The sequence below is a fragment of the Muscardinus avellanarius genome (genome assembly GCF_963383645.1).
Source record: "Muscardinus avellanarius genome assembly, chromosome: 5".
Lineage (NCBI taxonomy): Eukaryota > Metazoa > Chordata > Mammalia > Rodentia > Gliridae > Muscardinus > Muscardinus avellanarius.
The window spans coordinates 116,648,470-116,675,902 of NC_137790.1; the positions used below are offsets into that span (position 1 = coordinate 116,648,470).

The following is a 27,433-nucleotide window of genomic DNA, read 5'->3' on the forward strand; positions in this document are numbered from 1 at the left end:
TGAGTTCACACCCCAGTAAAACACACACACACACACACACACACACACACACACACACACACACACACAATAAAACAATCCTCATAGATTGAATGAGCTATTACTATTATATAGAGCTTTTATTCTAGCTATGCATTTAGTTAGAACTCAGTATTGAGATGCTGCTTGTGAGGTAAGGATTGTTACTCTCCTTCCACAAAGAGAAGTTGAGTTTTAGAGGGTTCTTCCAGAGATAAGTGCCATGTGCTGTTGTATTTCCAAGAGCTTGCCCACGTCACCATAGCTAGCGAGGGGCAGAGCCTGGGTTTGCATGTAGGTCAGCCTGAATACCTAGCTCCTAACTGCAATCCTGCTGCTGCCCCCACACCAAATGGCTGATGGTAATCTGACGTCTTTTTTTGGAAATCAAGGAAGCAAAGTAGGTTCAGCCTGATTACCGGGAAGGATACACTCAAGTGCCCAGTTATTTACTGTAGTTGTTTCAATTAGCATTCTCACGACTGTGATCCAGAATACCTGATGACCACAACTTAGATGAAGGAAGATTTAGTTGCTTATAGTTCCAGATATTTCAGTCCACGTTAGGGTAGATTATGTCTGTGGAGTTCAGGGCAAGGTGGGAAGCAGAAAGATAAATAGATAGGTAGATAGATAGGGTCAGTGGATATATATATATATATATATATATATATGATGCCTAAGACCATACCCTCCTGTCCTACCTCCTCCATTTATACCCTATCTGCCTAGGTTATCACCCAATGAGTCCATCACAAGGGACTTTATTCACTGATGAAATTAGGACCCTCATGATTCAATGATATCACCTCTGAAAATCAGTACATGAGCTCTTCAGGGAACATTTTATATCCAAACCATAACAGTCACAAATAAACAGTAAATCTATATAGTTCTAGTTATTAAACTACTGACAAAACAGAGGTAACTAAGCAGATATAAGAGAAAGGTTGATGGCATGCAGCCTTGGCTCAAGTCTGAGCTCCACTTTTCACTGGGATGCTATCTGCAAACCTCAGTTTTCTCATCTGTAAAGTGGGGCAATAGTAGCACACATCTTACAGTTGCTTGGGGTTTTTCTCCTAAAAATATCTGCTAAAATCTGCAGTAGCCCTCGCACATATTAAGCTACCAGTATATGCTATTTGTGGTTGTTTTAGTATGAAGGCTAGAAGGGTAGTTTGTAGCATATAGATCCTATCCAATACACTGGAAACAGGGCTGGGAATTTAGTTCATTGGCAGAGTGCTTGCCTGATATGCTCAGGGTTTTGAGTTCAATCCCCACCATGGTGGAAGAGAAAAAGTCATTTAAGGAGTTCCTTTTTCCTCCCCAAATTATAGGATTTACTAGGAATTTCTGTGTAAGAGAAACTACAGAACCACTGCTAAGACTGGTTTAGTGAGATGACTTATACCAAGTAGAACTCAGTGTTCTTCTGCGAATGTATTTTTGGGCACAGTTTCCAGCTTTAGCCAATCAGCATGTGAAGATGTGCTCACAGGATGGAGAGTCAGTGGTGTGTTTTGCTTGTGTTTGCCACCCGAGGAGGTGGCGAGTCGGAAGCCGCTGCCAGGTGCGATGGGAGGCTGGCCTCCTCTGCTGGCCTGCAAGAGAGGGCTTGGGTCTCCGTGCCTCTTCACCATGATGTTCTCCATCTCATCTAGCTTTTAACAGCAACCTCCACTCCTGTCTCTCTGCTTCAGTTGTTTGCAGTATTGGATCTGCAGCTGGCTTTTGTGATGCGAAACCTTCTAAACCAGGTAGCAGGACCACACAGTATCTACTTCTACCTTCAGCCAGTGGGTCAGAAGACCTACACAGGTTGCAGTCTGGGTCAGTCTGGGTAGCATCATGCTGCTGGCTAAAGCAGACCTGGGCCTCTGTTTTGGGTCTGCTCCATTTTCTCGCAGGCATCACTCTATGCTTGCTCTAAGCCTGGGGTTCTTTGATAACCAGCCCCATCCCCTGAGCATACTACCTGGGTAGTGAAAACCTAGAGGTGCAAGGGCTTCTGATGACCACTGATGTGAAGGACAGTGGTGACTTGGCCTTCCCAAGTCACATGATAGTTGCTGGCACAGTTAGCCCCCAAAGCCAGCATGCTTTGCTTTGAGTCCTGAGTTTTCCCACCCAAAACCCAGACTGTCATGTCAGTCAGCATCTACGTGGAGACCCCAGGAAGTGACTTACCTGGGCTTCCCTTCCCTTCTCTCTCCCTCTTCCCTCTCAGTGTATCATCCCAGGTTAAAGATTTTTTTTTTTTAATGTCCTCATGAAATGGAATTCTACTTAGCCATCAAGAAGAACAAAAGCATGTAATTTGCAGTCAAATGGATGGATCTATAGAATATTATGCTAAGTGAGATGAGTCAGTCATCAAAAATGACGGATCAGATGTTTCTCCTCATATATGGAAGCTAGCAAAAAACTGGGAGGAGGAACCCTAGTGCAGTGAAGGGGGGGGGTGGCTAAGGGAGGGAGTTAGGTAGGGGGAGGGAGAGCCAGAGAGGAAACAGTTCAATGGACATAGTATACCAAAAATGTCAGTGTCATTTTCCATATTGTGCATGGAAAGGAGGAGGGAGCAGTGTGGGAGCTGAGGGCAAGCTCACCAAGTGCTGTGTGCATGTATGACTCCGTGCTCCGAACCTCATCATGATGTATAATTACACTGCACCAATTAAAAATTAGTTATGGTTTCTGGCTAAATACTTCCTTTTTCCAGCTTCATCCTTAAGTATAGAATTCAGAAGCTAGATTATACCTCTGGCCTTTTCTTCTGGCCTATGTGTTCCTTTCGTACTCTTAGAACAGATGTCAGAAAGTAATTTGAAGCCAGACACAGTAGCGCACGCTTGTAATCCCAGCGCTTGGGAGGCTGAGACAGGAGGATCGTACAGGTTTGAAGCCCGCCTCAGCTGCTTAGTGAGGCTCTCAGCAACTTAGCAAGAACGAGTTTCCAAATAAAATATAAAATAGGTCTGGGAGTATAGCCTGGAAGTAGAAAGCACCTGGGTTCCATCCCTAGTACCACCCCAAAACAACAAACAAACAAAAAATACAAAGAAATAGTAATTGGAGAGGAGGGGTTTTGCAGGACCAAGAGCACATGTCTTCTTGATTCCCATGTTCATAGAGACAGTTAACCTTGAATTGGCAGAAATAACAGTGAAACAAGATGTCAGCAGGGTACCTGGCCTTTTCTGCTTGCCTTCAGTATACAGTAATATAAAGCCAAAAGCCAATACAAAGCCTTTCATATTACCAGTAAATATTTATAATTAGAATTATGAAGGAAAACTCAGTAACACCATTAATATGTCTAATATAAACACAGATCCAGCTGGAGAATGACATAAAATTCTGTCATTCAAAAATCTAAACCTAACAAGTCAAAAAGTCACTCTATCCCTGGCTGGTATGTCAATTTAACTCACTCTGTCCCATTGTCTCAGATGTGGAACACCTCCAAGAATTTAAGTTGAACAACAAATAAAGCACTCAGGGTACCTCTGAAATAATTATGTTCGCAGAATGAAGGTGTTGGAACTTGATGGGTTAAAGTCTAACTCTAATCGAGAAGAGGTGAGCACTCCTCCTTACGTCTTGCCTTCTTCCAGCCAGTGAGAGCTTCTCTCCCAGTTTGAATGCTAACAAGAACTAAGCTGCTGCTAACCTGTTCGCCTTTGCTGGGCAGATTTCTCTTCCCTGACATGTTTTAACATGATTTCTTAAGGCAACAGAATGAAGATTGCCCTGTTCTTTGTAGCACAGTGAAAAGACTGAGATTCTTATTCTTCCTTTCTCTCTCTCTCTTTTTTTTATCAGAACGAATCAAGAGTTTTCTTTCTTTTGATCTCTTTTTAAAAATATAAATGAACAATCATTATGGAACATATCTGTTTCAGATCTTGAGGGGCAATTATAAGGGGCATCAGATTTTTACCAACCTAATAAAGTAAAAGTGGGAGAAAAACTCACTAAGTAGAAGCAACTACCTAAAAGTTTCTGCTTCCAAGTCACAGTATGCTGTGTTCTGGTGGCCGGAGTAGCAAACTCAAATGCCGATACCCTGCTTCTGAACGTGCTGCCTCCCGGGAGGGTTTACCGATCTGAATTTAGTCTGCATTCATATTTCAACTTTTTCTTCAAACCTCAGATTTGGTGAGAAGCGTAATTACAGTGCTAATCAGCGCCATGTCCCATCGACCAAGGCTTTTAAGAAAATCAAAGCGGTTTCATTTACCTTTCATTGCGGTGGCTGGCCGTCCATTCACCTGATGCGGGTGTCTTCAAGTTGAAACAGGTTTTTCATCTCTTATTCAGAATAAGCCTCAGAATTAAAGTTGGTGGGGACATGGATTTGCTGGGGTGGCATAAAAAATGAGCATCTTTCTCCCTGACGGCTAAGTGAGGCGCTCTCCTGGCCCTTCTGGGGAGCGCGCCTTGAGACTGGCGCCCTTTCAGAGGCTCCTGCCCAGGACCAACTGGAGAGACTTGCTCTCTTGCTGTGTAAATGACTCACGTTTGAGAGTAGGTGAGATTTGTAGACTGGGGAACAGCATTTCCTGAACCTGCAGGAATCAACGGCGGTGATTCACCCGGAGGGAATACAGAGGGCAGGAATGTTGAATGTCTGAAGTGGGTTGGAGGAGGCCATGAAGTCTCTGCTGGGGCCCTGCTTATCGAATTCAATCTTTGGTCTGATTTTTTTTTCACATTTGTTTTTTTTTTTTTTTTAGCTGCTAATTGTAAGCTTTGTATTTATAGGCTTCTAGGTGGCTAAATTCTGGATTAAAAACATAAAAATATATTTTATGAAATTCTTTACAAATCTTCTACATAGTACTTAGGGAATTAATTTAAAATGTACTCATAGTACTAATCAATAACTTTGAAAGTCTTATTCAAGAATTTGATGGCATTTTTGCAGCCCTTTTTATACATTCAATAATGTAAATATTCAGAATATTTTATTTATTTATTTATTTACTTATTTTGTGGTGCTGGGGGTTGAACCCAGGGTCATTCTACTTCTGAGCTATATACCCAGCCCGGTTTTTTATTCTTTATTTTGAAGCAGGGTCTCACTAAGTTGCAGAGGGCTTCACTAAGTATAAGTAGATAAGGCTGGCCTCAAACCCAGATCTTCCTCTCTCAGGCTCCCAAGTAATATAATTACAAGTGTGTGCCACCACACCTGGCTCAAAATATTTTAAATAAAATTACTTAGTGGACAGGATAGCCAAATTTCTTAAATGCAATAGCATATTTTTTTAAAGTATCCCACCCTGACAAATTTTTATATAATCAACCCCCATTTTTAAACTTTTACTTAACTTAGAACTCTCAGATAAAAGTCTTCAGAAGGCTGATATTTTCTTGAGTACAGCACTTAAATTAATAAAAAAGGATTGTACCAAATGGAATAAAAATCTACCACCATATTATATGAAGAAAAATACAAATAACAATGGGTGGAAACTTTTTATTCTAGTTAGTAAAAGTAAATCAACAATAGGTTTTACTTATGACTTAGGGAAATTAAATATATATGCTAGTTAATTTTCCTTCTGTGCTAGTACAGAAAACATATGTGTTAGCAGTACTTGGGGCATTAAAACTCTTCTCTTGCTTTTCCCTATACACACAACTAGGCAGCTGGGGTTTCAGTGTTTTCATATTCTCTCTAGGGTGGAATAAGTATGTTAAGGTTGAGTGCTTAGTCCTAGGAAAGATCTCTGAATCAAAGTGGCCAACTCAACATTAATCTTTGGGGAAGAATTTACCTGATTAACAAACAATCCCTCATTTTGGTCCGAGTGTCTCTCCCCTATTTCTACTTCTTGTCCATCAATTTTGCTTTCAGCTTTTGAAGTTGGCTCCTTGGATACTGAGCAGGAGGGTTATGCCATGCAGGGCTTATTTTGGGGAGACTTGTCCTTAAATTGAGTGTTTAAAGTCAATCATGATCCATACATGGTCAATGATATGCTATTCATTATTCATAGTTTTATTGCCAGGTCTTAAAAGCATCAATTTGGGCTAGGAGTATAGCTCATTGATGGAGCTCTCGCCCAGCATGCACAAGGCCCTGGGTTCAATCTTCAGTACTGAAAGGAATAAAGTATCATATTATGGAGCCGGGTGTGGTGGCCTACGCTTGTCATCCCTGTACTGGGAGGCTGAGACAGGAGGATGGCAGGTTCAAGGCCAGCCTCAGCAACTCAGCGAGACCCTGTTTAAAAAAATAAAAACCAGGCTGGGGGTGTAGGTGTAGCTCAGAGGTAGAACACCCTGAGTTCAGTCCGCAGTAACACACACACACACACACACACACACACACACACAGCATTAAAACAGAGATAATCCCCTTTGTCTCAATTAAAATTATGTTGAACCTAGACCATCTCTGCATGCGTCAGGATTATCACGCCACATTTTCATTGGTGTGTGTGTGTGTGAAAGCATAATAGGGTGCTTATTGGGACAAATATTTGACAGACTTCTTTTATAAGAACAAAGGCAGTTCTATTATCGACTTTAAATTTTAATACTTGGATTTTTTTTTTTTCTTCTGGTACTGGGGATTGAACCCAGGGTCACTTTACCTTTGAACTGCACCCTTAGCCACCATCTTCGTCGTTGTCTTCATTCTCTTCCTCCTCTTCCTCCTCTCCTCCTCCTCCTCCTTTTCCTCCTTCTGCTCCTCCTCCTCTCCTCCTCCTTCCTCTGAAACAGGGTTTCTCCATGACCTTTCTATGTTGCTGTGTCTTGCCACAAACTTGTGATCCTTTTATTTCAACTTCCCAAGTCCTGGGATTTCAAGTGTGTACCACCACCCCTGAATCAGGGTCAGTAAAAGTAATAGTGATTATTTCATTTTAAGAAAAACTACCTTTCCTTTAGGAAGCTGCTGATGCTTTTGGGTATAGTTTATTTTCAACCTGGACGAGAAATGCTTTGGTAATTCAGGATTACATGACATGGTTTTAAGTGCCTGGGGAAAAATAAAACACTGAAAAAGAGAGGGTATTTTGCTAGGCCTTCTGACTCTGAGGGGGTCCTTCTGGTTCTGCACGTGGAGTGAAGCGCTGGTCCCTGAGTGCTGGTTGTTCTGGAGGAGCACGGGTCTGTCTTTTCCTACCTTACCAACTAGGTACACCATCTATCTGGGGGCAGTATTTCAGTGCCTCTTTAGCTGGTGATGCAAATGAACTCTGGTCATGAAAGTGTTAACACGAGGTGGCCTACATGCCTTACCCTTAAAGCATTTTATACCACTGTCAAGTTAGGACTTGTTAAAGCTGGTTTTGCCTAACATCGGAGAAGGATGAAATTGTACATGCTTAGTCATGAAAAAAAAAAAAAGTGTAGCTCTTTGATGAAAAGAGGAACTAGCAACCGGCCCATAAGTTTGTTATTGTTCACATCATGGAAAGGTAAAGCTGGATATTTTTTTTCTTTCTGCTGAGTTTTATAGCAAGTCTTATGTTTTGTAAACGCCCCAGGAGGCTTCATAGTAATAATTACCTTGCTGCATCATTGGACGAGTCTGTTAAACACAGGGTAGCTATTTTAATAATATTGTTTAGCCATTAAAAAAAAATCTCGAATCTATTTTGAATACGGGACAATATCCTGTGTGTGCTATTCTGCCACTAGAATGCTTAACAGACTTCTTTTTTTCCCCTCTCTCTCTCTGATTTCATTTTCTTTCATCATGTTTTTAAATATGTTAAGCCTACATGCACATTTAATGAATAGTTTAAGAAAGGGGAAGGGGTGATGGGAGGGGCGAGGGTAGAAAAAGGGAGGTGCCGGGGAATAAAATGAACCAGATTGTGTGCAATGTATGAATATATCACAATGAAGTTCACATTTCTATATGATTTTAGTGTACCGGTAAGTAATTTGAAAAGACTAGTTCAATTAGATTTCATCTATATATTTACAAATGGCTGCCATTGTTGACATATACTCTGCCCCCAAGTTACACACATGTGATAGGAAATGAACCCCCATCATGGGGATTTGAACCCAGGGGCGTTCTACCTCCGAGCTACATACACCCCCAGCCTGATTTTTTATTCTTTATTTTGAAACAGGATCTCACTAAGTTGTGGAGGACCTCACTGACTAGCTGAGGCTGGCTGTGAACCCAGATCCTCCTGTTTCAGCCTCCCAGATTTTGGGATAACAAGTATGTACCACCACGCCCAGCTCCATACATATGTTTTTTGGAAATGTTTGAAGTCACAGTCAATGAAGCAAATCCATCATACTTAACTACTTCAGCATTCATTTCTCTCCAAGGTATATTTACTTATCATTATACTATAACCAGCCAAGATATTACTGTTGCAACAATAATATTTAGAAATATTTAATCTGCATTAAAAATGAATGATTTCCCAATAATTTTGTTTAGAATTTTTTTTTAACATGGTTAAAAACAGCTATCACATTTGGTTTTATGCTAAGGATTCTTTTATTCTTTAGATTATCCTTCTGCCTTCTCTAATTTTTACTTTTTAAAAATTTTTCTTGACTTTTAAAAATTGGCTCACTCGGTATTTGCTAAGTCCATCCGTTATAACTCAGGGCCAGGGGATATTTAAATTTTTCTGAAGCTACTGCCTTATAGTATCTTACTTATTAACCTGAAATCTACATTTGGTTTCAGAATTCGAAGTCAAATGGGAACATGGATAATCCTGGTCTTGGACATAGGTTTTGTTCCTAGATTGCTAATGGGAAAGTTGGTAGAACGTGACTCACTTTCTGCTTCTTCTGTAAAATGATGTTCTGATTTAATCAGGTGTTTGGAGTAAGCTGCTCATAACTTCATTGATTTTTCAAAATGCATTCTTAAAGATATAGAGATAATTAAGGAGAGAAGGTGTTTCTTACATTTTCCAGAGAATTAGAATTAGGCTAGATTACTGATGATACTCTCAATCCTAAAATAAACCAATTCTTTCTTCTTTTTCTTCTTCTTCTTCTTCTTCTTCTCCTTCTTCTTCTTCTTCTTCTTCTTCTTCTTCTTCTTCTTCTTCTTCCTCCTCCTCCTCCTCCTCCTCCTCCTCCTCCCCCTCCTCCTCCTCCTCCTCCTCCTCCTCCTCCTCTTCCTCCTCCTCCTCCTCCTTCTTCTCTTAATATTATTGATTGAACCCAGGGGCATTTTACCTCTGAGCCACACCCCGGCCCTTTTGATTTGTTTAACTTTTGGAACAGGGTCTCTCTAAGTTGCTGAGGCTGGCCTTGAGCCTGTGATTCTCAAGTACTGGAATTATAGGTGTACATCACTGTGCCCGGCCTGAAATGAACTCTCTACTCCTACTTCTGACTCTTTCAGTGTGAGACACTGGACAGACAAATCACTCCGGCATCCTTTGGCTTTCCCTGGCAGGTGACACTTTTCTTTTTTCTCCCTCCTTTTCTCAGCCTCTCTTCATTGGCGTGGCCTGGGACTGTGTCCCCTCCTCCAGTGTCAGAAGGCATACCTCTTGTGTTATAATTTTCATTTTTATCTATCACTATAATCTCAGATGTATCCATTTCTCCTTCAAGGAAAATGCTCATAAAGGGCACAGGGCCCTTTGTAGTTCACTAACTCGTTATTATAGAACAAAGACAAGCAAGGACCTAATTGAAACGTAGCTCTAGGTGATCCCTCCTGAACACCCTTGTCTTTTCCATGTAGTCAGAACATACAGCAGGGATTATAGTGAAATCTTCACCAAATCTTTTTATTCCATCTCTGTCCTCAAAGTCGTTGTAATTGTGGCTCACATCCATAGTTGGGCATGTGTGTGTGTATAATTATTACAAACCCTTTAATATTCTCCTGACAAGATTGTTATCCTGGGTCCCGATGCTTGAATAACTGTGTCTCATCGTCACTTGAAATGAGTCCTATCTATCAATCAGGTATGCTTCACAGAAAGCGCTTACTCTTTTCTGGCCTGAGAATTTTATTTACAATAGTGGATGAAAGGGCGGCTTGGAGATTGAGTCTGGAGATACAACGGTGACTGGCTCCTGCGCTCTTACTGATGTCTCCCCTAAGCCGGGCCACTTCAGCCATGCCCCTGCCTCGGGGATGAGGGGCAGGGAGATGCTCTGAGAGGTGGACGTGCCTGTGGCATGACCAGTCTAGGGCCAGGTCCACTCCAGCTTCTATTCCTTCTTCTGCATCAGGATGTTAGATCATCTCTCTGAGTTTTATTACAGGAAAAGTTCACATGCTGAGTGAGGTGGAGATTTTTTGTTTTGTTTTGTTTGCGGGTCTGGGGGTGGAACGTGCGCCGCCACACCATACTTCTCTGTGAAACTCTTAAACGGTCTTGTCTGTTATGGGAAAACAAAAGCTAATTTGTACTTCCCCACTTTTCGTTCACAAGCCTCAGCTTCATTTCACCGTCTCCTTAGAGTCCCCGTCGCCCTCAGAGCTGTGGACTCATCACAGCTGACCTCTTGAGAGGCGTGCGGGTGCTTCTGCTGACCGCCATTTCCGCCTTGAGTCTCCTTCCCCGGTTTCCAGCACACTGGGTTATCTCTGCACACACACACATCCCTCTTCCTCTTTTTCTGTCTGCTCTGTCCACATGAAACTTGTGCGTCGCGGCCTGGAAGGTTCTTTTCTTGTTCCTTATTCTTTCCTATGTCAGGAAAAAATTATTCTCTTGGCCTCTGATCTGGGCCTGTTTCCGGAGCCTTTATTTCATCTCCTCTGTCTAGACTCCTTCACCTACCTTTCTTACTGATGAACTTCAAATCCAAGATACCCTGAGTTGGCTTCCTTACCTTCTTTTCCCACCCAGAAGATTGCCCCAGCTATGGATCACCTTAGCAGGTGACTCTCAGTTGGAGGAGAGGGTCTTAGATATTATAATGGACCTCATTTTACAGGCTAATCACAAGCTGCCAGGGCTGGCCTTAAACTTGTGATTCTCCTATTTCTGCCTTCCAGGTACTGGGATTACCGGTGTGCACCACCATACCCAGCACCAGCATATTTTGGTTTTTTGTTTGTTTGTTTTTGGTACTAGGGATTGAATCCAGGGCCTTTCTCCCTCTGAGCTACACTGCAGCCCTGTTTTAGCATTTGAAACACAGTTTCTCTGAATGGCTAAAGGCCTCGCTAAAATTGCTGAGGCTGACCTTGAACCTCCGATCCTCTAGTTTTCGGCCTCCCTAGTGCTGGGACAATTGGCATGTGCCACCACATGTGCGTGAGCGTACTTTACATAGAATCCTCCACTTTCGGTAGTCAGACTGTGTACTCAAAACCTACCTCCCTGAAAATGACTCCAAGTTATATAAAATCTGTAGAGATGGAAGAGTGATTAACCTTTCGGCCTAGGGGTCTTCCACATCAATACAGAATCATCCTTTTATCCAAATGATTTTCCTAAAGCCCTGCCTAGCATGTGCAGGTCTTTGTCTAGACTCCTTTGGTGTCTCCTAGAGCAGCCCAGACCCTGATACAGCGAGCGCCCTGCCACTGGGCCCTGGGTGCCTGCCAGCTCATTCTCTGCGTGACCACGCTGCCGGCCCCGGCCTCCTTACACTTTCCGTATCTGCCCTTAGCTGGCCTGTGTCCCTTAGCAGGGTGCAGCATTCAGGCCGGCAGGCCCTGGGCCCCGTCGGTGCTGCTTATTCCCCTTGCCAGTTCTCAGCTGTGCCTCCGGGACCCTTCCGACTTCTCTGGGTGCTGGAGCCTTATTCTCCAGCACCTGGAGAACACTTCCTTTCCCCTCCCAGGGCCCACTTCCTCACCCCTGAGCGTGCTGCGGCTTGATGTCCGCACCGGGGGATTGCACACACCTGGCCGACTGGACAGGGAGACAGATGCACCAAGGTTGGGAATTACGTTCTCCTGTGCTTCCAATCGCTCCCGTTCCCCAAGTCAGGGAACCTAATAGTATCTGTCTCACAGGGTTGTAATAGGAATCAGGAAGACGGAGTAATGTGCCCGCCCCGTGCCAGGCACGCAGCAGGCGTTCCGTAATGAGTGGAAGGTGCCGATGAGAGTCCCGGGAGGTTCTCCTGAACTTGTGGGTCAGAGCAGATTAGCCGGCAGGACCCAGCCTGCTTGCAGCCCACACATGGACGTGTTGTTTTTGTGGAGTCAGGGAGCGTGGGGGTGGCTACGGAAGTTTTAAAAGTTATAGGAAATAGAGTCTAACTGATCGAAGTGATGCTTTTTCTTAATAACACTGAATAACTCAGGTAAACTTGGTTGTTTAGAAGCATAGCTAGGCACCACGACTGAACCACATCCCTGCTTCTGGCAAGCTATGTAACCCCATAAAAGTTACTTAACCTATTTGCTCCTCTACTTTTTTTTTTTTTTCCGGTGATTCTGGGGGTGGGACTCAGGGATGTTCTACCCCAGAGCTACACCCCTGGCCCTATTTTTATTTTTTTATTAAGAAACACAGTCTCACTAGGTTGTGGAGGGCTTTGCCAAGTTGCTGCGACTGGCCATGAACATGTTATCTGAAAGGTTGAAAATAGAGTTAGGGAGTTTAGGAGGGAGGTAAAAACACCAACCGGGTTATCAGAGACCGCTGCTTTATTCGGCTCCAACCCTGAGTACTCTCTGGAGGGTCAGCAGGCCATGGGGGAAGGAACTGACGGGCCACGAGTCTAGAGAGTTGCGCATAGTCCTGATCTGCTGATTGAGTCACGTGGCGGATTGGAGGCACCGATGTTTCCTAGGCATGCTGATCCTCTCGCGACATCTGTAGTATGGCGATGCTTAGAGTCTCGAGGTACCTGGAGTCTCGCGATATCTCCGCTTCTGGTTTCCGGGGTTCCACCGCCTGTTCCCGATGCTGAGATCAAGTGGGGGAGGGAACCGACTTATCATGATCCTCCAGTTTCAGCCTCCCAAATACTGGGATTACAAGCCTGCACCCCACACCCAGCTCCCACACTTCTTTATCTCTTAAATAGAGATAAGGATAGAGCTATAGAGGCTTCATGGGAGCATTAAATGAGATAATACATTCAAACTCTTTGGATACCCGCCTGGTTCATAGGAAGGGTAATGTGTACTGCTTTTATTTTCTGCAGCAATAGTTCCTGTCTGTGCTCAGTGGGTGTCGAGTACTGGATGCCCCTCAGTCAGGGCATGGACCTGACCCACCCTGTCACCTCACAGTGGCCCTGCTTCCTCACCAACAGGTTTCTTTGTCTCCTTTGATCTGATTCAACTCCTGGACATTCATATCCAAGAGGGCTGTCCTGTTGGTCGGTCTGGGGGAGGTGTGAGCCTTCCTGAGCGCTTGGCTCAGTGGTTCTCAAGTGTGTGATTGACACCCGTGGCCTCCGTTTCACCTGAAAGCTTACAGCCAGGCCTCGCCCCAGAGCCACTGAAGCAGAAACTCTGGGATGGGGCCTAGTAATCTGTGTTTTAAGATGCCTCGGGCTATTGTGGGGCCCACTAATATTTGTAAAGTTATCTATCTAACCCGTTTGTGGTGCCTTCATGGCGCCTACGTTGGATGTCCACGTAAAGTTCTCAGAGTGGAGGTATGCTCCTTGGTATTCAATGACTTGTCAGTTTTGCACTTAGTAGGGCTGTGTGTCCTAAGCACACAATCCTTTAGATCTTAGTCGCTGGCTGACCAGGGCTTTTCAGTTCTGTCTGCTCAGTTCTGTTAAGACCCCTACGAGCTCGCTAGTGGAGTCACTTCTCCAGGATGACGTTCTGGCATCCTAACCTCCTGGGCTGGATTGTCCCTGGGCCCCTCCCTTCAGTAGTTTTCCTGTTTTCTCTAGAATTCTTCTCTGTGTAACAGTGACCTGTCACTTCCCTTTTCCGTCCTGGAGGGTATTTAGAAGATATCACCCTCTTTATTCAGTAAAAAAAATAATAATTATGTTCTAGCTTTTCACAAATGCCCTCTGAGCTCATATACTTTATCAAAACCCACTGATTGTTTAGCCTGGTGTGGTGATGCACACCTGTAATCCTAGGACTTGGGAGGATAAGACAGGAGGATCATAGGTTCGAGGCCAGCCTCAGCTACTTAGGCCCTCTGCAACTTTCTGAGACCCTATTTTATAATTTTTTTTTTTTTTGCAAGTCTGAGGATGGAACCCAGGGGCATTTGACCTCTGAGCTACATCCCCTACCCTATTTCTCTATTCTTTATTTTGAAACAGGGTCTCACTGAGTTGCAAAGGGCCTTACTAAGTAGCTGAAGCTGTCTGTGAACCACGATCCTCCTGTCTTAGCCTCCTAAATGCTGGGATTACAAGTGTGTGCCACCACACCCAGCTTATAATTTATTTTAATTTATAAATTATAAAATAGGGCTGGAGGTAAAACTCAGAGATAGAATGTCCCTGGGTTCAATCCCTAGTAACACACACACACACACACACACACACACACACACACACACACACACCCAGCTATTTCTTTCTTTTTTTCTTTTTTGGAGTATTGGGAATTCAATCCAGGAGCATTCTACCTCTGAGCTATACCCCCAGTCCTGTTTTTCATTCTTTATTTTGAAACAGAATCTCACTAAGTTGCAGAGGACCTCACTAAGTAGTTGATGCTGGCCACAAGTCTGAAATCCTTCTGTCTCGGCCTCCCAAGTACTAGAATTACAAGCGTGGGTCACCACGCCTGGCTATGGCAATGGGACTTTAAGATAGCTCGATTGGGTTTCTTTTGAGGATTCGTGGTGGATTATTATTTTTTTATATCACTAGAGGCAAAATATCTAGGTTATACTGCCAATCACAGATGGTTAGTTGGCAAGCATGGCTTGGTGCAGTCATTTGTAATACAGTTTTACATCTCCCTGTGATTTTTGTCCTGTGCTCTGTGGGCATAATTTGGATTTAGTAACATCTCTAAGACCAAGGACGGCTTCATTATTTTATCTGAGAGAATGAAAATGAGTCATCTAGGGTACTTTCTAAAGGAAAAATTTGGAGATTGTAATATGCTACAGTTACAAATTTTACTTAACCAATCCCAACCATGCATGGTAGAAGCATTTTTTTTCATAGCTTTAGAACTAACAGATTGCTGCACCAGGCGTGGTGACTCGTGCTTGTGATCCCTGTACTTGGGAGGCTGAGACAGGAAGCTCGAGGCCAGCCTCTGCAAGTAGTGAAACTCTCATCAATCTAGAGACATCCTGTTTCCAAATAAAAATAGAGTTGAGAGTATAGCTCAGAGTTAGAATGCCCCAGGGTTCCATCCTCAGTAACAAACACACACACACACACACACACACACGCACGCATGCACGCACGCACGCACACACAGAAAGAAAGAAAGAAAGAAAGAAAGAAAGAAAGAAAGAAAGAAAAAAAGAAAAGAAAAAAAAAGAACTGACATGCTGCCGGCCCTCAGCCCCCGAGCTGCACAGGGACACAGGGTTTTGTGCTCTGTCTCCTTCCTGCTCATGCATTTGTTGGTGAGCCCAGGAGTAGCCTAGCCTCACCTCTCAGATCCCTAGGTACCTACCACAGGAAAGCAGAAAGAGAATTTGAGATTTCATTTCAAGAATCTATATCATCTTCTAATAACAGCAACATGAGCAAGATTGGCTTCCATTTTGCTTCTCTCATTCATTAAAATAAGAGCCATTGGACTCATAAAACATTTATTGATCACACAGCGAGGCATTCTCTGCCCTCTCTCAGAGGCTCAGGGCATGCGTAGGTTATTGGAAGCATGGTTACTTATTTGAACAAATAATTCCAAAGCGATGCGGTAAGTACAGTAATTGAGGTTCGACAGCATGCCGGGGAGGAGCCATTGGGTTGGAGTTGGTGGTGGGAGGTTGGCCGGGTGAGATTACATGGAGAAGTCACTGTGATGTGGATGTCACAGATGGATAAGACTCCTCGAGGTGAGCCAGAGGGAAGTTTATGTGTGCAGCTGCACGGGGCTGAAAAGCATGGCCCGCTCTGCCAGCTACAAATGTATATAAGAGATTAAGTTGAAGGATGCAAGAGCCGTTAATAGATTCTGGAAAGGCAGGTTAGTCCTGGGCCTGTGGGGCCGAGGGAGACCTGGACTAGCGTGATGGCTGTGTTGGCATCAGTGGCACATTCAGAACAGAATGACTTTTTCTTTGGATGTTTTCTCTAGAACTTATACCTTAGCATCTGTATGCTCGGGAATCCACATTTTATTTTATTTTTTAAACCCATACTGAGATCTAGGCAGAAATATGGAAGGAAATAAGAATGAATAGGTAGACGTTGCAAGATCTCTCAATGTGGATAGTACTGAATATGGGCAGGCATCTACATCTCTTCTCTGTACCTAGAATAGCACATTTTGTTTAACACAACTCTAGTCCATGGTGTGCGGGGGTAAGGTATTTTTGCATGATACCAAAACATGACAAGTCTGTCTTTAGGGAATCCTCACTGTCTAGAGGAGATACAGGCAAAAATTACAGCTAATTAGTCAAGGCTTATCTGCAATGGAGACCTTAACACATACCCAAACGGTGGAAGATGTAATAATTTCAACCGGGGTCGTGGGTCAATGATACTTACACTGTAGTCCAGCAATGCTTTGCTGAACAGCAGCAAATCCTTCCTCCAGGATCTCAGTGGCCTTTTTGACCCACCTTGAGCCCTCAGGCTCGTCATCTCTAGGATCCCCTTGAAGCCCTGGCTTCTGCCTTCGTCCCTGAGCCTTGGGAGTTTGGGCTTACCAGCAAGCATAGACATTTTTGAGCTATGAAAACAGTAGTGTTATTTGAATCATGTGTGTAAAAGAACGCGCAAGGGTGTTTGGAGGGGAGGTGTTCAAGGGATAAACAGTTCTCTTTAATAAGTGTTGTGAATATGGTCAATGTGGCTCCCTCTACTGGCCATCACTGGCAGATACAGTTTCTCTATGTTACCTCATTGGACTGATAAAGAGATCTGCACAGAGTTAAATTTTACTATAATGTTTTGTACACCCGAGAAATAAAATATAAGAAAGCATCTTGCTCCCATCTTAAAGTTGGCTTCCAAACTTCAGGTCTCACCACTCGCTAGAGAGAAGTTCTCCAGGCGCGCAGGGGTCAGCCGAGGGTCATGTTGTCCGTCTGGCTGGTTTGAAGGTCTTGGCTGGTCGCTGCGGGCTTTCTCCCTCTCAGGCAGGGCAGCCGGTCTGTGAATCGCTTACATAAGAATATGTATATCAAGGGGTCCATGCAAATGTTGGTTGCTGCCAAAAAGAGAGTTGTTTCTTTGGCAACGAACAGCTGATTTTCCAGGGTGCAGTCCGTCTTACTGTTGTTCGTTTGGCTCTGCGTGTAGGGAACTCTGGCGAAATGAAAAGGGGCGAAGCAGACGAAGAAGACGGCCAGGATGACAAACACTCTCCCCCCCAGCCTCTTCTTGTTCTTGCTGTCCTTACTCTTGAACTTTTTATAGGAGTCGCATACTTTCTTCGCAATCACCACGTAAAACAATAGCATCAGGACAAAGACGGCCCAGAAGATGAACTGGGATACGTAATTTACCACCCGGTGCCACTTCAGCCCCAGGGGGCCCTTTAAGGACGCACACTTTTTCACAGAGGACGGCGTGGCTTCCTTGTTGTTCAGGAGCATGTTGGGCAGGGAGAGGAAGAAGAGAAGGAACCAGATTAAGACCGAGGCGACTTTTGCGAAAACGGGTTCTTTGACGAAACACTTCCTGAAAGGTCTGATGATCTTGAGGAACCTGTCAAAGGCTATGAGGCCGAGCAGCAGGATGCCCACGTACATGGTCTCATAGAAGACCACGGAAGAGAAGCGGCACACAAAGGCTCTGAGCTGCCAGGGCCCCAGGTGCGAGTCCGAGAGGATCTTGAAAGGGAGCGTGAGTGTCATTATCAGGTCGGCCACCAAAGTGTTTTTGAGGTAGATGACGAAGGTGGAGGAGCTGGGGATGTGCAGGAACACCCACAGGGCCAGGGTGTTGAGCAGGATGCCGGCCAGGAAGACCACAGTGTAGAGGGCCGGGAACACCAACTGTGTGATCCGCGTGTCTCTGGGGCATCGCACAGACCCGTTGGAGCCCGACATCATGGTGGAATTGATTGTTTCTGGAGCCAGCTGTCACAGGTAGACATGGACACAGACAGGAAAGCAGAGAGCCCTTGATGATTTGCAAATGATACTTATTCCCTCCCTTCCAAAACACAACAATAACAATTTTGAGAGGCTGAGACAGGAGGACTGCAGGTTCGAGACCAGCCTCGGCAATTTAGTAAGACCCTGTTTCAGAATTAAAAATGAAATAGGACTGGTGGTGTAGCTCAGAGGTAGAATGATCCTGGGTTCAAGACTCAGTACCTCTAACACACACACACACACAAAATACACACATACACAGACATCCACACAGACATCCACAGACATACAGATAGACACACACAGACACACAGACACACACAGACATCCAGATAGACACACACACACACACACACACACACCCCACTTTGGCTTCATAGCATGTTAATGCCCTCATTTATTCTAAACATTCCAGAGAGCTGTTGAAAGGACACGTGTTTCTGGCTGGACTTTTTAAAACCTATCACATAGTGCATTTTTGGTATCTTTAACAGTACCATTGTTCTGTACACCTGTGAAATCCAAGTAACACATTCTACCTTTTTCATAAGCGCCACTTTTAACATCACAAGAAAACAAAACAAAGCCTCATTTAAGGAAGAAGAATAGTACAGGTCGATTTGCTGTATGCTTTTTGATTCCTTATGCTCTATGGCTTTTGGAATATTAACTTCAAAGCACGTCTTCCTTCAGTATATCCTACCTTCTAGAAGCAAGCACATTCATAAGAAAAATTGAAATTCACCTTTGTCTGGGAGGATACTCAGCTCCGTGCCTCCTGACCGCTCTGGTCATTAGTTCAGCCCATGAAGAGCTTGGGAAGCGAACGTTCTGCTTTCTTATACCAGGTTTCCTTCCTCATTTCTCATTTTCATTTGAGTCCTTTTTTTAAAAGCATAAAAATATAAAAATAAAATATTTTGTCTTTGTTATTCTTTCCCCAATTCACTTTTTATTAATAGATTCACTTTTTAAATAAAATTTTTATGGGTATACTGTAATTGCACATGATAATGCGATTCATAGCAGTCCTGCCATATATGCATATAACATTACTTACTGTTTGGTTCCCCCTTTCCTCCTCCCTCTTTCTTTCCTTATCTTTATGAGGCCTCTTTCCTTTCCTTTCACAAATGTGAGAAAATATGCACTTGATTTTCCAAGTCTAGCCGTTTTCACGTAGCATGATGGTCTTCTCTTTCATTCATTGTCCTGCAAATGCTATGATTTCCTTCTTTATGGCTGAGAAAAATTTCACTGTGTGTTTATATCACACTTTCTTCATCCATTTATCTGTTGACGGACACCTAGGTTGGTCCCATAGCTTGGCTCTTATGAATTTTGCTTCAATAAACATAGGATTGTGTGGATGGCTTCAGTATTCTGACTCTGATTCTCTGGGAAAGATACTGAGGAGTTTTACAGTGGTGTCACCTGGTTCCTAGTCTTTTGAGAAACCTCCATACTGTTCTCCATCGTGGTTGTACTAATTTGCCATCCCACCAAAAATGTAGAAGAATCCCCTGCACCTCCTCATTAACATTTATTCTTGTTTGTATTCTTGGTGATTGCCATTTTTACTGGGTTACACGGAACAGCTTAGTGTAGTACTATTTGCATTTCCTTAATTGCTAACGATGCTGGCAGCATCATGTCCTACCTCTTTATAGATTGGGTTTTCCAGAAATTTATGCTCAGTAGGATGGCTTGTTTATTTCTGTGGACATTTGTCTACATGAATCTTTTGGTCCTGGAATCTCTGAGAGACTACATGATACAGTGTCTAAGAAGTATGGGGTCTTGGCCTGAGATTTATAATGCCAGGATCCCAGATCCACCAAGGCTTTGGTACCAGAATATTTGGTCTTGTAGACAGACGTTTCTACAGCTCCGTATATTGTTTCCTCATCTGTGCAAGAAGTTTGGAAATAATATCTGCTTCAGAGTGTTGTTCAGAGTATCCCTTAATTGCCTATAATGAGCCAGACACACGGGAAACACTAAAATTAACCCCTTACTGCCATGGTGTGTGAACTGTAAATTTAAATGGAGATGCACTATGGCACTTATTAGAAAACTCCTTTTCAGCATGGTGGTGCTCACCTGTAATCTCAGTACTTGGGAGGCTGAGGGAGCAAGATTGCAGGTCAGATACCATTCTGGGCAACCTTAGAAAGACCTGATTGAAAATTTTAAAAAAAGGCTAAGGTTCTAGGTCATTGGTCAAATGCTCCTAGGTTCAATCCCCAGTACCAATAAACAAGAAAAAGAATGAAAGTTACTTCTGGAAATCTGCTCTATATTCACCTTGTATTTTCCTTTAAGTCTCCTGAAGTATAGAGAAAGTTGTTGTCTGGGACAGTGAGCTTTCTTGCCAGACAGGTGAATGCAAAAGGAGAAGTTAGGAGATCTTAGGGGGATGTGGAGTTCTCCGTGGTGAGTTTCAGTTCATATTTCTTGCCACAAAGTTTGCCATCAGGCTAGACTAGACTGTAGGGTTGGGTTGATCAGAAAAATTAGGATGACCTGGGTTGAGATTTTTGAGAAGAAAAATTTCCTATCTCCCAGCACACAACAGGAAATTCAATGCCCAGCTCTATCCAGTTTGAAAAATTTCTGTTTGGCTCAAACATATTGACTCTGTGGAATACAGATTCAAGGTTTCAACCGTGGGCCTGGCGTGGTAGCACGTGCCCATAATCTCAGTACTTGGGAGGCTTAGACAGGAGGATTGCAGGTTTGTGGTCATCCTCAGCAACTTAGTGAGGCTCTCAGCAACTGTTTCCAAATAAAAAAATAAAACCGGGCTGGGATTAGAGTTGGGATGTAGAATGCCCCCAGTCCAATCCCCATCACCTCCCCCTCCACACACAGATCTTTTCATTACTGCATGATTTAAGCATGTATCATTTGGTTTACTTCAGCAGATGGCAAACTTTTTATTTTTTAAGTCCAGGGGTTTAATATGAATAATTGCAAATCTCCCTATAGCCCTCAATCTTTTAAGGTCTGGATGAAGAGTTAGGAGCAGTTTCACTTTAGAGCAGGGAAATTCCGTACAGGATTATTTCATAAGAGGGAAACCGGAAATCACATTTTTGTAGAATTTCAAAATGCCAAAGCGTGAGAAAGTTTTAAAAGAGGAACTGGTGCCCGTTTCTATTGTCATGGAAGCACCTTCTTTTCAGTGTAAGAGTTTGGGAGCATTGCGCTCTCGTGGCCCTATTAGCTGATTTTCCCTGGGGGAGGAAGGCTCTTGTCCTTGGGGATATCTCTGGGTGAAGCCATAGGGGCACAACCTCAGGAACTAGAGGTTCTGAGTCCAGTTCTGTCCCCAGGTCTTACTTTTTTTTTTTTTTTTCAACTTTAGGCAAGTTATTTATTCTCTGTGTGAAGCGAATACCTTCTTTAAACTGGAGGTAAATAAGAATATCTGCTTTATAGGGTTATTAAGAGAATAAAATGAGTGAATGTTCGCCACGGTCTTAGAAGATTGTCTCTCATATGTTCAGTATGGGCATAGCTCACTAAGGACAGGGAAGACTCAAAGAACCCAGCAACTCGGAGCCGGCCAAATTAGAACAGACTCCAGATTTTAAAGAGACCTCAGATGGAGGAACAGAGGCTCCAGTGAAGCAGTGGAGGGGCTTAGCAGAGGGAGGAGGGCGACAGAGATGTAGAGAAGGTAGCAGTTTAAGTAATACCACATTTGTATATGGAAGTACCAATGCCAGTTTCATTTTCATGTATGGGGAAGGGGAAGAAGGGGTGGGATCCGCAAGAAAATGCACCGAGTGCTGCGTGCACGCGTATTCCTATCACTCTATATACCTCAATGTGATGCATGATTCCAATGCACCAATAAAAGCATTAAAAATAAATCCTATTGGACGCTAAGGAAATAGAGTGAAAATCAATAAAATCACACTAGCTATACTGTTCCCAGTAATTATCATATGTCATCCTAACAATGGGCCTCAGCGATTGGTTCCTGTTGGAGAGGAGAAGTTTGAAACGGTGAGCACCTTTCTCAACCAGGCTCCTGCGGACCCAGCCTGGTTTGGAGGTGTGTGTTCTGAACCTGCCTCCCAGAGCCACGGAGAGGGTGGATATGAAGTTGTTTACCAAATCCAGGGTTTTTACCTGGGAGCTACTAATCGATAATGACTATAAATTTTTAACAAGCTGTGAACCTTCCTGCCATAACACGCTGAAACTTGAGTTTGAAAACACAAATTATCTCGAAGCAGTGTGATTAGAAGAAAATCAAAGATGACAATAATGAAACATCGCGGAAATCAGCTGCCAAATTAGCCTGCCATTTCTAGTCTGCTTTGGGATTTCTCAGTTGGATCAAAGTAAACAGTGGAAGGATTCCTGACGATGCCATTAATCAGTAGCATATAAATAAAATCTGAAAAGATGAGTATTTACTTTCATTTCAGATGAGAGTTGAAGTGAGAACGCTTTCATTCCTAGAACAGACTTTTAATTTCCATCAAAGCATACTACGGTACTTTCTCAGGTCACCTGAAACTGCTTTCTCAAAACTCCATGATTAAACTGGGCGTGGTGGTGCAGATTTATAATTCTGGTACCTGGGAGGCTGAGACGGGAGGATCGCAAGTTTGAGGACAGCCGCAGCAACTTGGCAACACTCTCAGCAACTTAGTGAGATGCCATTTCAGAACAAAACAATAAAAATAGGCCTTGTACCCCAATAAGATGTATGACTACAATGTATCAATACAAAAATAAAAAAATAAACATACAAAAATAAGCTTAGGGGTATGGCCCAGAGGTAGGATACCCTTGTGTTTAATCAATAAATCTAAATCAATAAAATCAATAAGAGCCAGGCGTGGTGACGCAGGCGTGTAATCCCAGCATTTAGGAAGCTGATGAAACAGGAGGATCTCGGTTTGCGGACAGCCTCAGTTACTTAGTGAGGTCCTTTTGCAACTCAGTGAGACCCTGTTTCAAAATAAGGAATCAAAAATAGGGCAAGGGGTATGGCTTGGAGTTAGACTGCCCCTGGGTTCCATCCCTGGTACCGCAACAAAAGAAAGAAAAGAAAAAAAATCAATAAAATCTAAAATAAGTCTCATCATTTAATAGTAAAGGTAATAATGATCTACTTGTAACTAGAAATGACAAAAAAAAATCATGGCAGTATTTAAAATGCTCTTTTTTTGAAGTCTTTATTATGACAGGTGTGTTAGTCGGCTTTCCATCACTCTAACAAAATACCATAGAAAGTCAAACGCAAGGAAGAGAAAGTGCCTCTGGCTCAGTTTCAGAGGTGCCAGGCCATGGTCCTTTGTCACCAACACTGCAGGGCCCTAGCAAGAATATCATGGCGGTGGGGACCACACGGTGTGGCAAAGGTGCTCACCTTTTAGTGGTTGCGAAACAGAAAGAGGAAGGGTCCAGGGACAGACTGTCCCCTTCAAAGTGTGTCCCCAGCCACCACCTCCTCCTAACAGCCCCACCTGCTAATGTTTCTACCACCTCCCAGGAGCTTCCCCAGCCGGGACCCAGCCTTCACCACAGGAGCCTTTGGGGGATATTCCTGATCCATGCTATAGCAAAAGGGAAGCGTGCATTTAAAAACTGAAATACAAGTCTGTATGTAGCAGACAGTGAAAGTTGATTTCTTATATATTCATACCAGAGTATATGTTCACACATACTCGACCTTGGTAACGTTCCTTCTTAGTACATGTAGGCAAATCTATTTTTTGAAAAGTATATATTTATGCCGGGTGTGGTGGCACATGATTGTAATCTCAGTGCTTGGGAGGCTGAGAAAGGAGGATCGCACAGGTTCAAAGCCCCAAAGAAATGTATATATTTATCATAACAAATATAATATATAAATTTATCACAATTTTAGTTAAGCTGTTACTGATGGCTATTTTGGTTTTCTTTTTAATTTTCCCTATTTGAAAACAATATTTCAGGGCACATACATGTCCAGATATTCTTGTGCATTTGTTCTAACATATTTGTAGGGAATTTTCTAGAAGTAGGATTGTGTATCAAAAGTTTTATGTCAAAATGTTAAATGTTATTTCCTTCCTTCCTTCCTTCCTTCCTTTCTTTTTTTGCAGTATTGGGGATTAAACCCAGGGGGATTCTACCTCCTACTTACTTTTAAACAGGGTCTCACTAAATTACAGAGGGCTTCACTAATTACTTGAGGCTGGCCACAAACCTGCATGATCCCTCTGTCTCAGCCTCCCAAGCACTGGGATTACAAGTGTCTGCCACCACACCTGGCTCTTAAATGTTATTTTCAAATTGGCTTCCAGAGTGTTCCAATTAATAGTCCCAAAATGAGAGGGTTGCAGATTTGAGGTCAGCCTCAGAGAGCTAGAAAAACATTGTTTCAGATTTAAAAAAATAAATATAAAGGGCTAGCAATATAGCTTGGAGTTAGAAAGCCCCTGAGTTGAATCCCCAGTACCAAGAGAGAGAGAGAGAGAGAGAGAGAGAGAGAGAGAGAGAGAGAGAGAGAGAGAGAGAGAGAAGGGGGTCTGTAACACTGTTCTTTCACATTTTAATTCTAGAAACTTTTGCTGGAAAGTCTATGCTATGCAAATATAAATTTATATTACAATTTTACAAGGGGGTATGCATTCTTTGATGTTTTTATTACCATTTATATTTCTCCTGGAAATTCCCTTTTCACGTTAACATTTTTAAAGATCAGGCCGTTTCTCAGCACTTGTTGATTTCTACAGGTATTTATCATCTCAATTTCTGCACTTCTCACTTCTGTGCACACACCTACAAAACCTGCCTTCACTTTCTTTAAAAGATATTGTGAAATGTGGGGTTTATTGGAGACGCGGAGTGTTTTGTGTAATGAGCACCGGCTGCTGCTCTCCCAGGCTATCTGGAATGAATTGATTTGACGTAGGATCCTGTGGCACTGCCTTTCAATAATGAAACGCCCACAAAGTGTGATTGAGAGTCTAATGTAAATTTTCACGCGGTATATACATGCCTAGAAAACATTCTTAATTCCATGTGTTCTTTAGTTGCTTCTATAAAAATATCATGATACCATCATCATTTTTTGTCTCCCTCCCCATCTCTTGTAGGAAAATGTCATTTAAGTAAAGTAGTATAGTTCAAAAAGGCAGGGTGTGGAGGAGGTCCTTGTCAACCCGTGCTTACCTCAGCCTCAGTGTGACGTAGTCAGTTTCAGTCCACTCCCTACCCCTGACGTGGCTGCCTTGGGAGGAGGCTGCCCTTCATTTGTCTCATGCAAAATCAAGTCTGTTGAATAGAGTTGGTCTCTAGATTCCCTCCCAGCTCAGATACCCCAGGGCTCTTCCAGAACACGATCACACATGCACTGATCCTGCTCTTGGACTGGCAGCTCATAACAGTGTGCGAGCTTTTGACCCAAGTCTCTGAGCATCCTTGCTTGACAGCCCTTGCTCGTGTGATCACTGGAGTGATCAGAGTTCAGCCTGGAGCAGGATTTTAACTCAGCAGAAGCTGTGATGGGTTTGGCTAATATTGAAGTTGGGCGAACTTGCCTCTACTACAACGAGCCATTTTAATTTCTTCTGACATTAAATTTAGCTGTTGATTTCTATGTTCTTTGTTGCTTGAGAAACAACTTGGAGCAACAGAAATACTTGAGATAGAGATATGATGTGTATTTCCAGGTGTTTTATGTTTTTTATAAAAAATATCAATATGACCCTCATCTGTGTACTCATTGGGTACATTTAGCAAAGTTATCACACCGTAAATACGTACCACTACTCTGTGTCCATTAAAAATAAGGTGCATTTAAGAATAACCCAACGTGGTGTGTATGAAATCAGACTACGTAAATGTGACCTGTTTTATCATCTGCACCTGAACCTATGGGGGTGACCTATCTTCAGAAGAACCTGTATGACGGCCTGTAATAATAAAACAGTGTTGGCAGCAGTCCTGCCTTACGTGGGCTTGATGGGAGAGGAAGTTATATGGGGGCATGGTATCTTGGTTTCTTTTGAACAAAAAAATTCAACAAAGTCATAGGGAGTTTAATATAAATTTTTATATTCTACTCACAAACAGGTTATTCCAAGCACTTTAGTCCCTTTTACTTAGTAGTTAATGCTGTGCAACTTTGTAATCATATTTCAGTCATTTATTTCCTACTACAGGGAAAATGTTCAGGGATTCAAGTAAGGTATTCCTAGAAGCTAGCTAATAAAGGTGTTAACGATGGTATGGTATATATTGAAGTTGTCAAAATATTAGTAAAACTGTTTCTCTAGTGTTAGGAAAATAATCTCTTTTAGTATTGATATTATAAAAGTGTCATTTTAATGATTTCATTTGCATTTCTGTTCTTTATTGGAACAGTATTTCTCAAATATCTGTTGTCTCAATACAATTTTCAAAAATTTAGCCAGGCGTGCTGGTGCATGCTTATAATCCCAGCATCTGGGAGGCTGAGACAGGAGGATTGCGGTTTGAGGACATCCTCAGCTACTTCTTAGGCCCTTTGCAACTCAGTGAGACCCTGTTTCCAAACAAAGAATAAAAAATAGGACTAGGGGTATAGTTTAGAGGTAGAATACCCCTGGGTTCCATTCTCAGTACCACACACACAAAAAAAATTTAGTCTATGCCTGGCATGGTAGCACGTGCCTGTAAGCCCAGTTCTTAGAAGGCCGTCACAAGAAGCATCCCGGGTTTGTGAACAGCCTCAGCAATGTACCGAGACGAGATTCTCAGCAACCTAGCAAGTCCATTTCGAAATAACAAATAAAAAGGGCTAGGGTGTAGCTTGAAGGTAGAATGTCCCTGGGTCCACAACGACAATAAAAAAAACCCACCCAAAGCCAGTCCCATCAAATGCCATTTCAATTAGTTTAAATCCCTGAGGGTTTTACTAGTATTAAAAGTCAGTAGTTACTATACTTTGTATAACCCACTTAAATTTTTATGACGATAGGTATGGATTTGGTTCAGGAACTTTGGATGTTTCTACATTCCCGTATCATTTTTCATCAGAAGCTTATATCAGATTGAACATTCCTTTTCAGTAGATGATAAAAAATAAAATGGTGACTAGTAATGCACTTAAGTTATAGTGGCTATTATTATGTAGTTACCCATTTTGTGCATACTCTGCAAATCATGGATTCCATGTTTACTTACAGCCCGATGATTGGCTGCAGTTGATTTTAGTACACAGCTATAGGTTCTGTTATTTTCCCACATTCTAAGGTACCACTTTTATTCCCTGAAAGCAGATACAGGTTACTTTTGCAGTCATCTATTAA

General features: G+C 42.8%; 2 protein-coding genes across 4 annotated transcripts in view; one reads left to right on the forward strand and one right to left on the reverse strand.

Moving 5' to 3' along the window:
- Window positions 1–27,433, forward strand: part of MED12L (mediator complex subunit 12L) — a gene marked incomplete at both ends in the record, with an annotated part of 383,094 nt that overhangs the window by 258,106 nt on the left and 97,555 nt on the right. The window lies entirely within an intron of this gene.
- On the reverse strand, window positions 17,091–27,371 carry P2RY13 (purinergic receptor P2Y13; the record flags this gene model as incomplete). The annotated part of the gene is made up of 2 exons (XM_080696000.1): window positions 17,091–18,110; window positions 27,309–27,371. The coding sequence occupies 2 exons, from the start codon at window positions 27,369–27,371 to the stop codon at window positions 17,091–17,093; spliced, it is 1,083 nt and encodes a 360-aa protein (XP_080552126.1).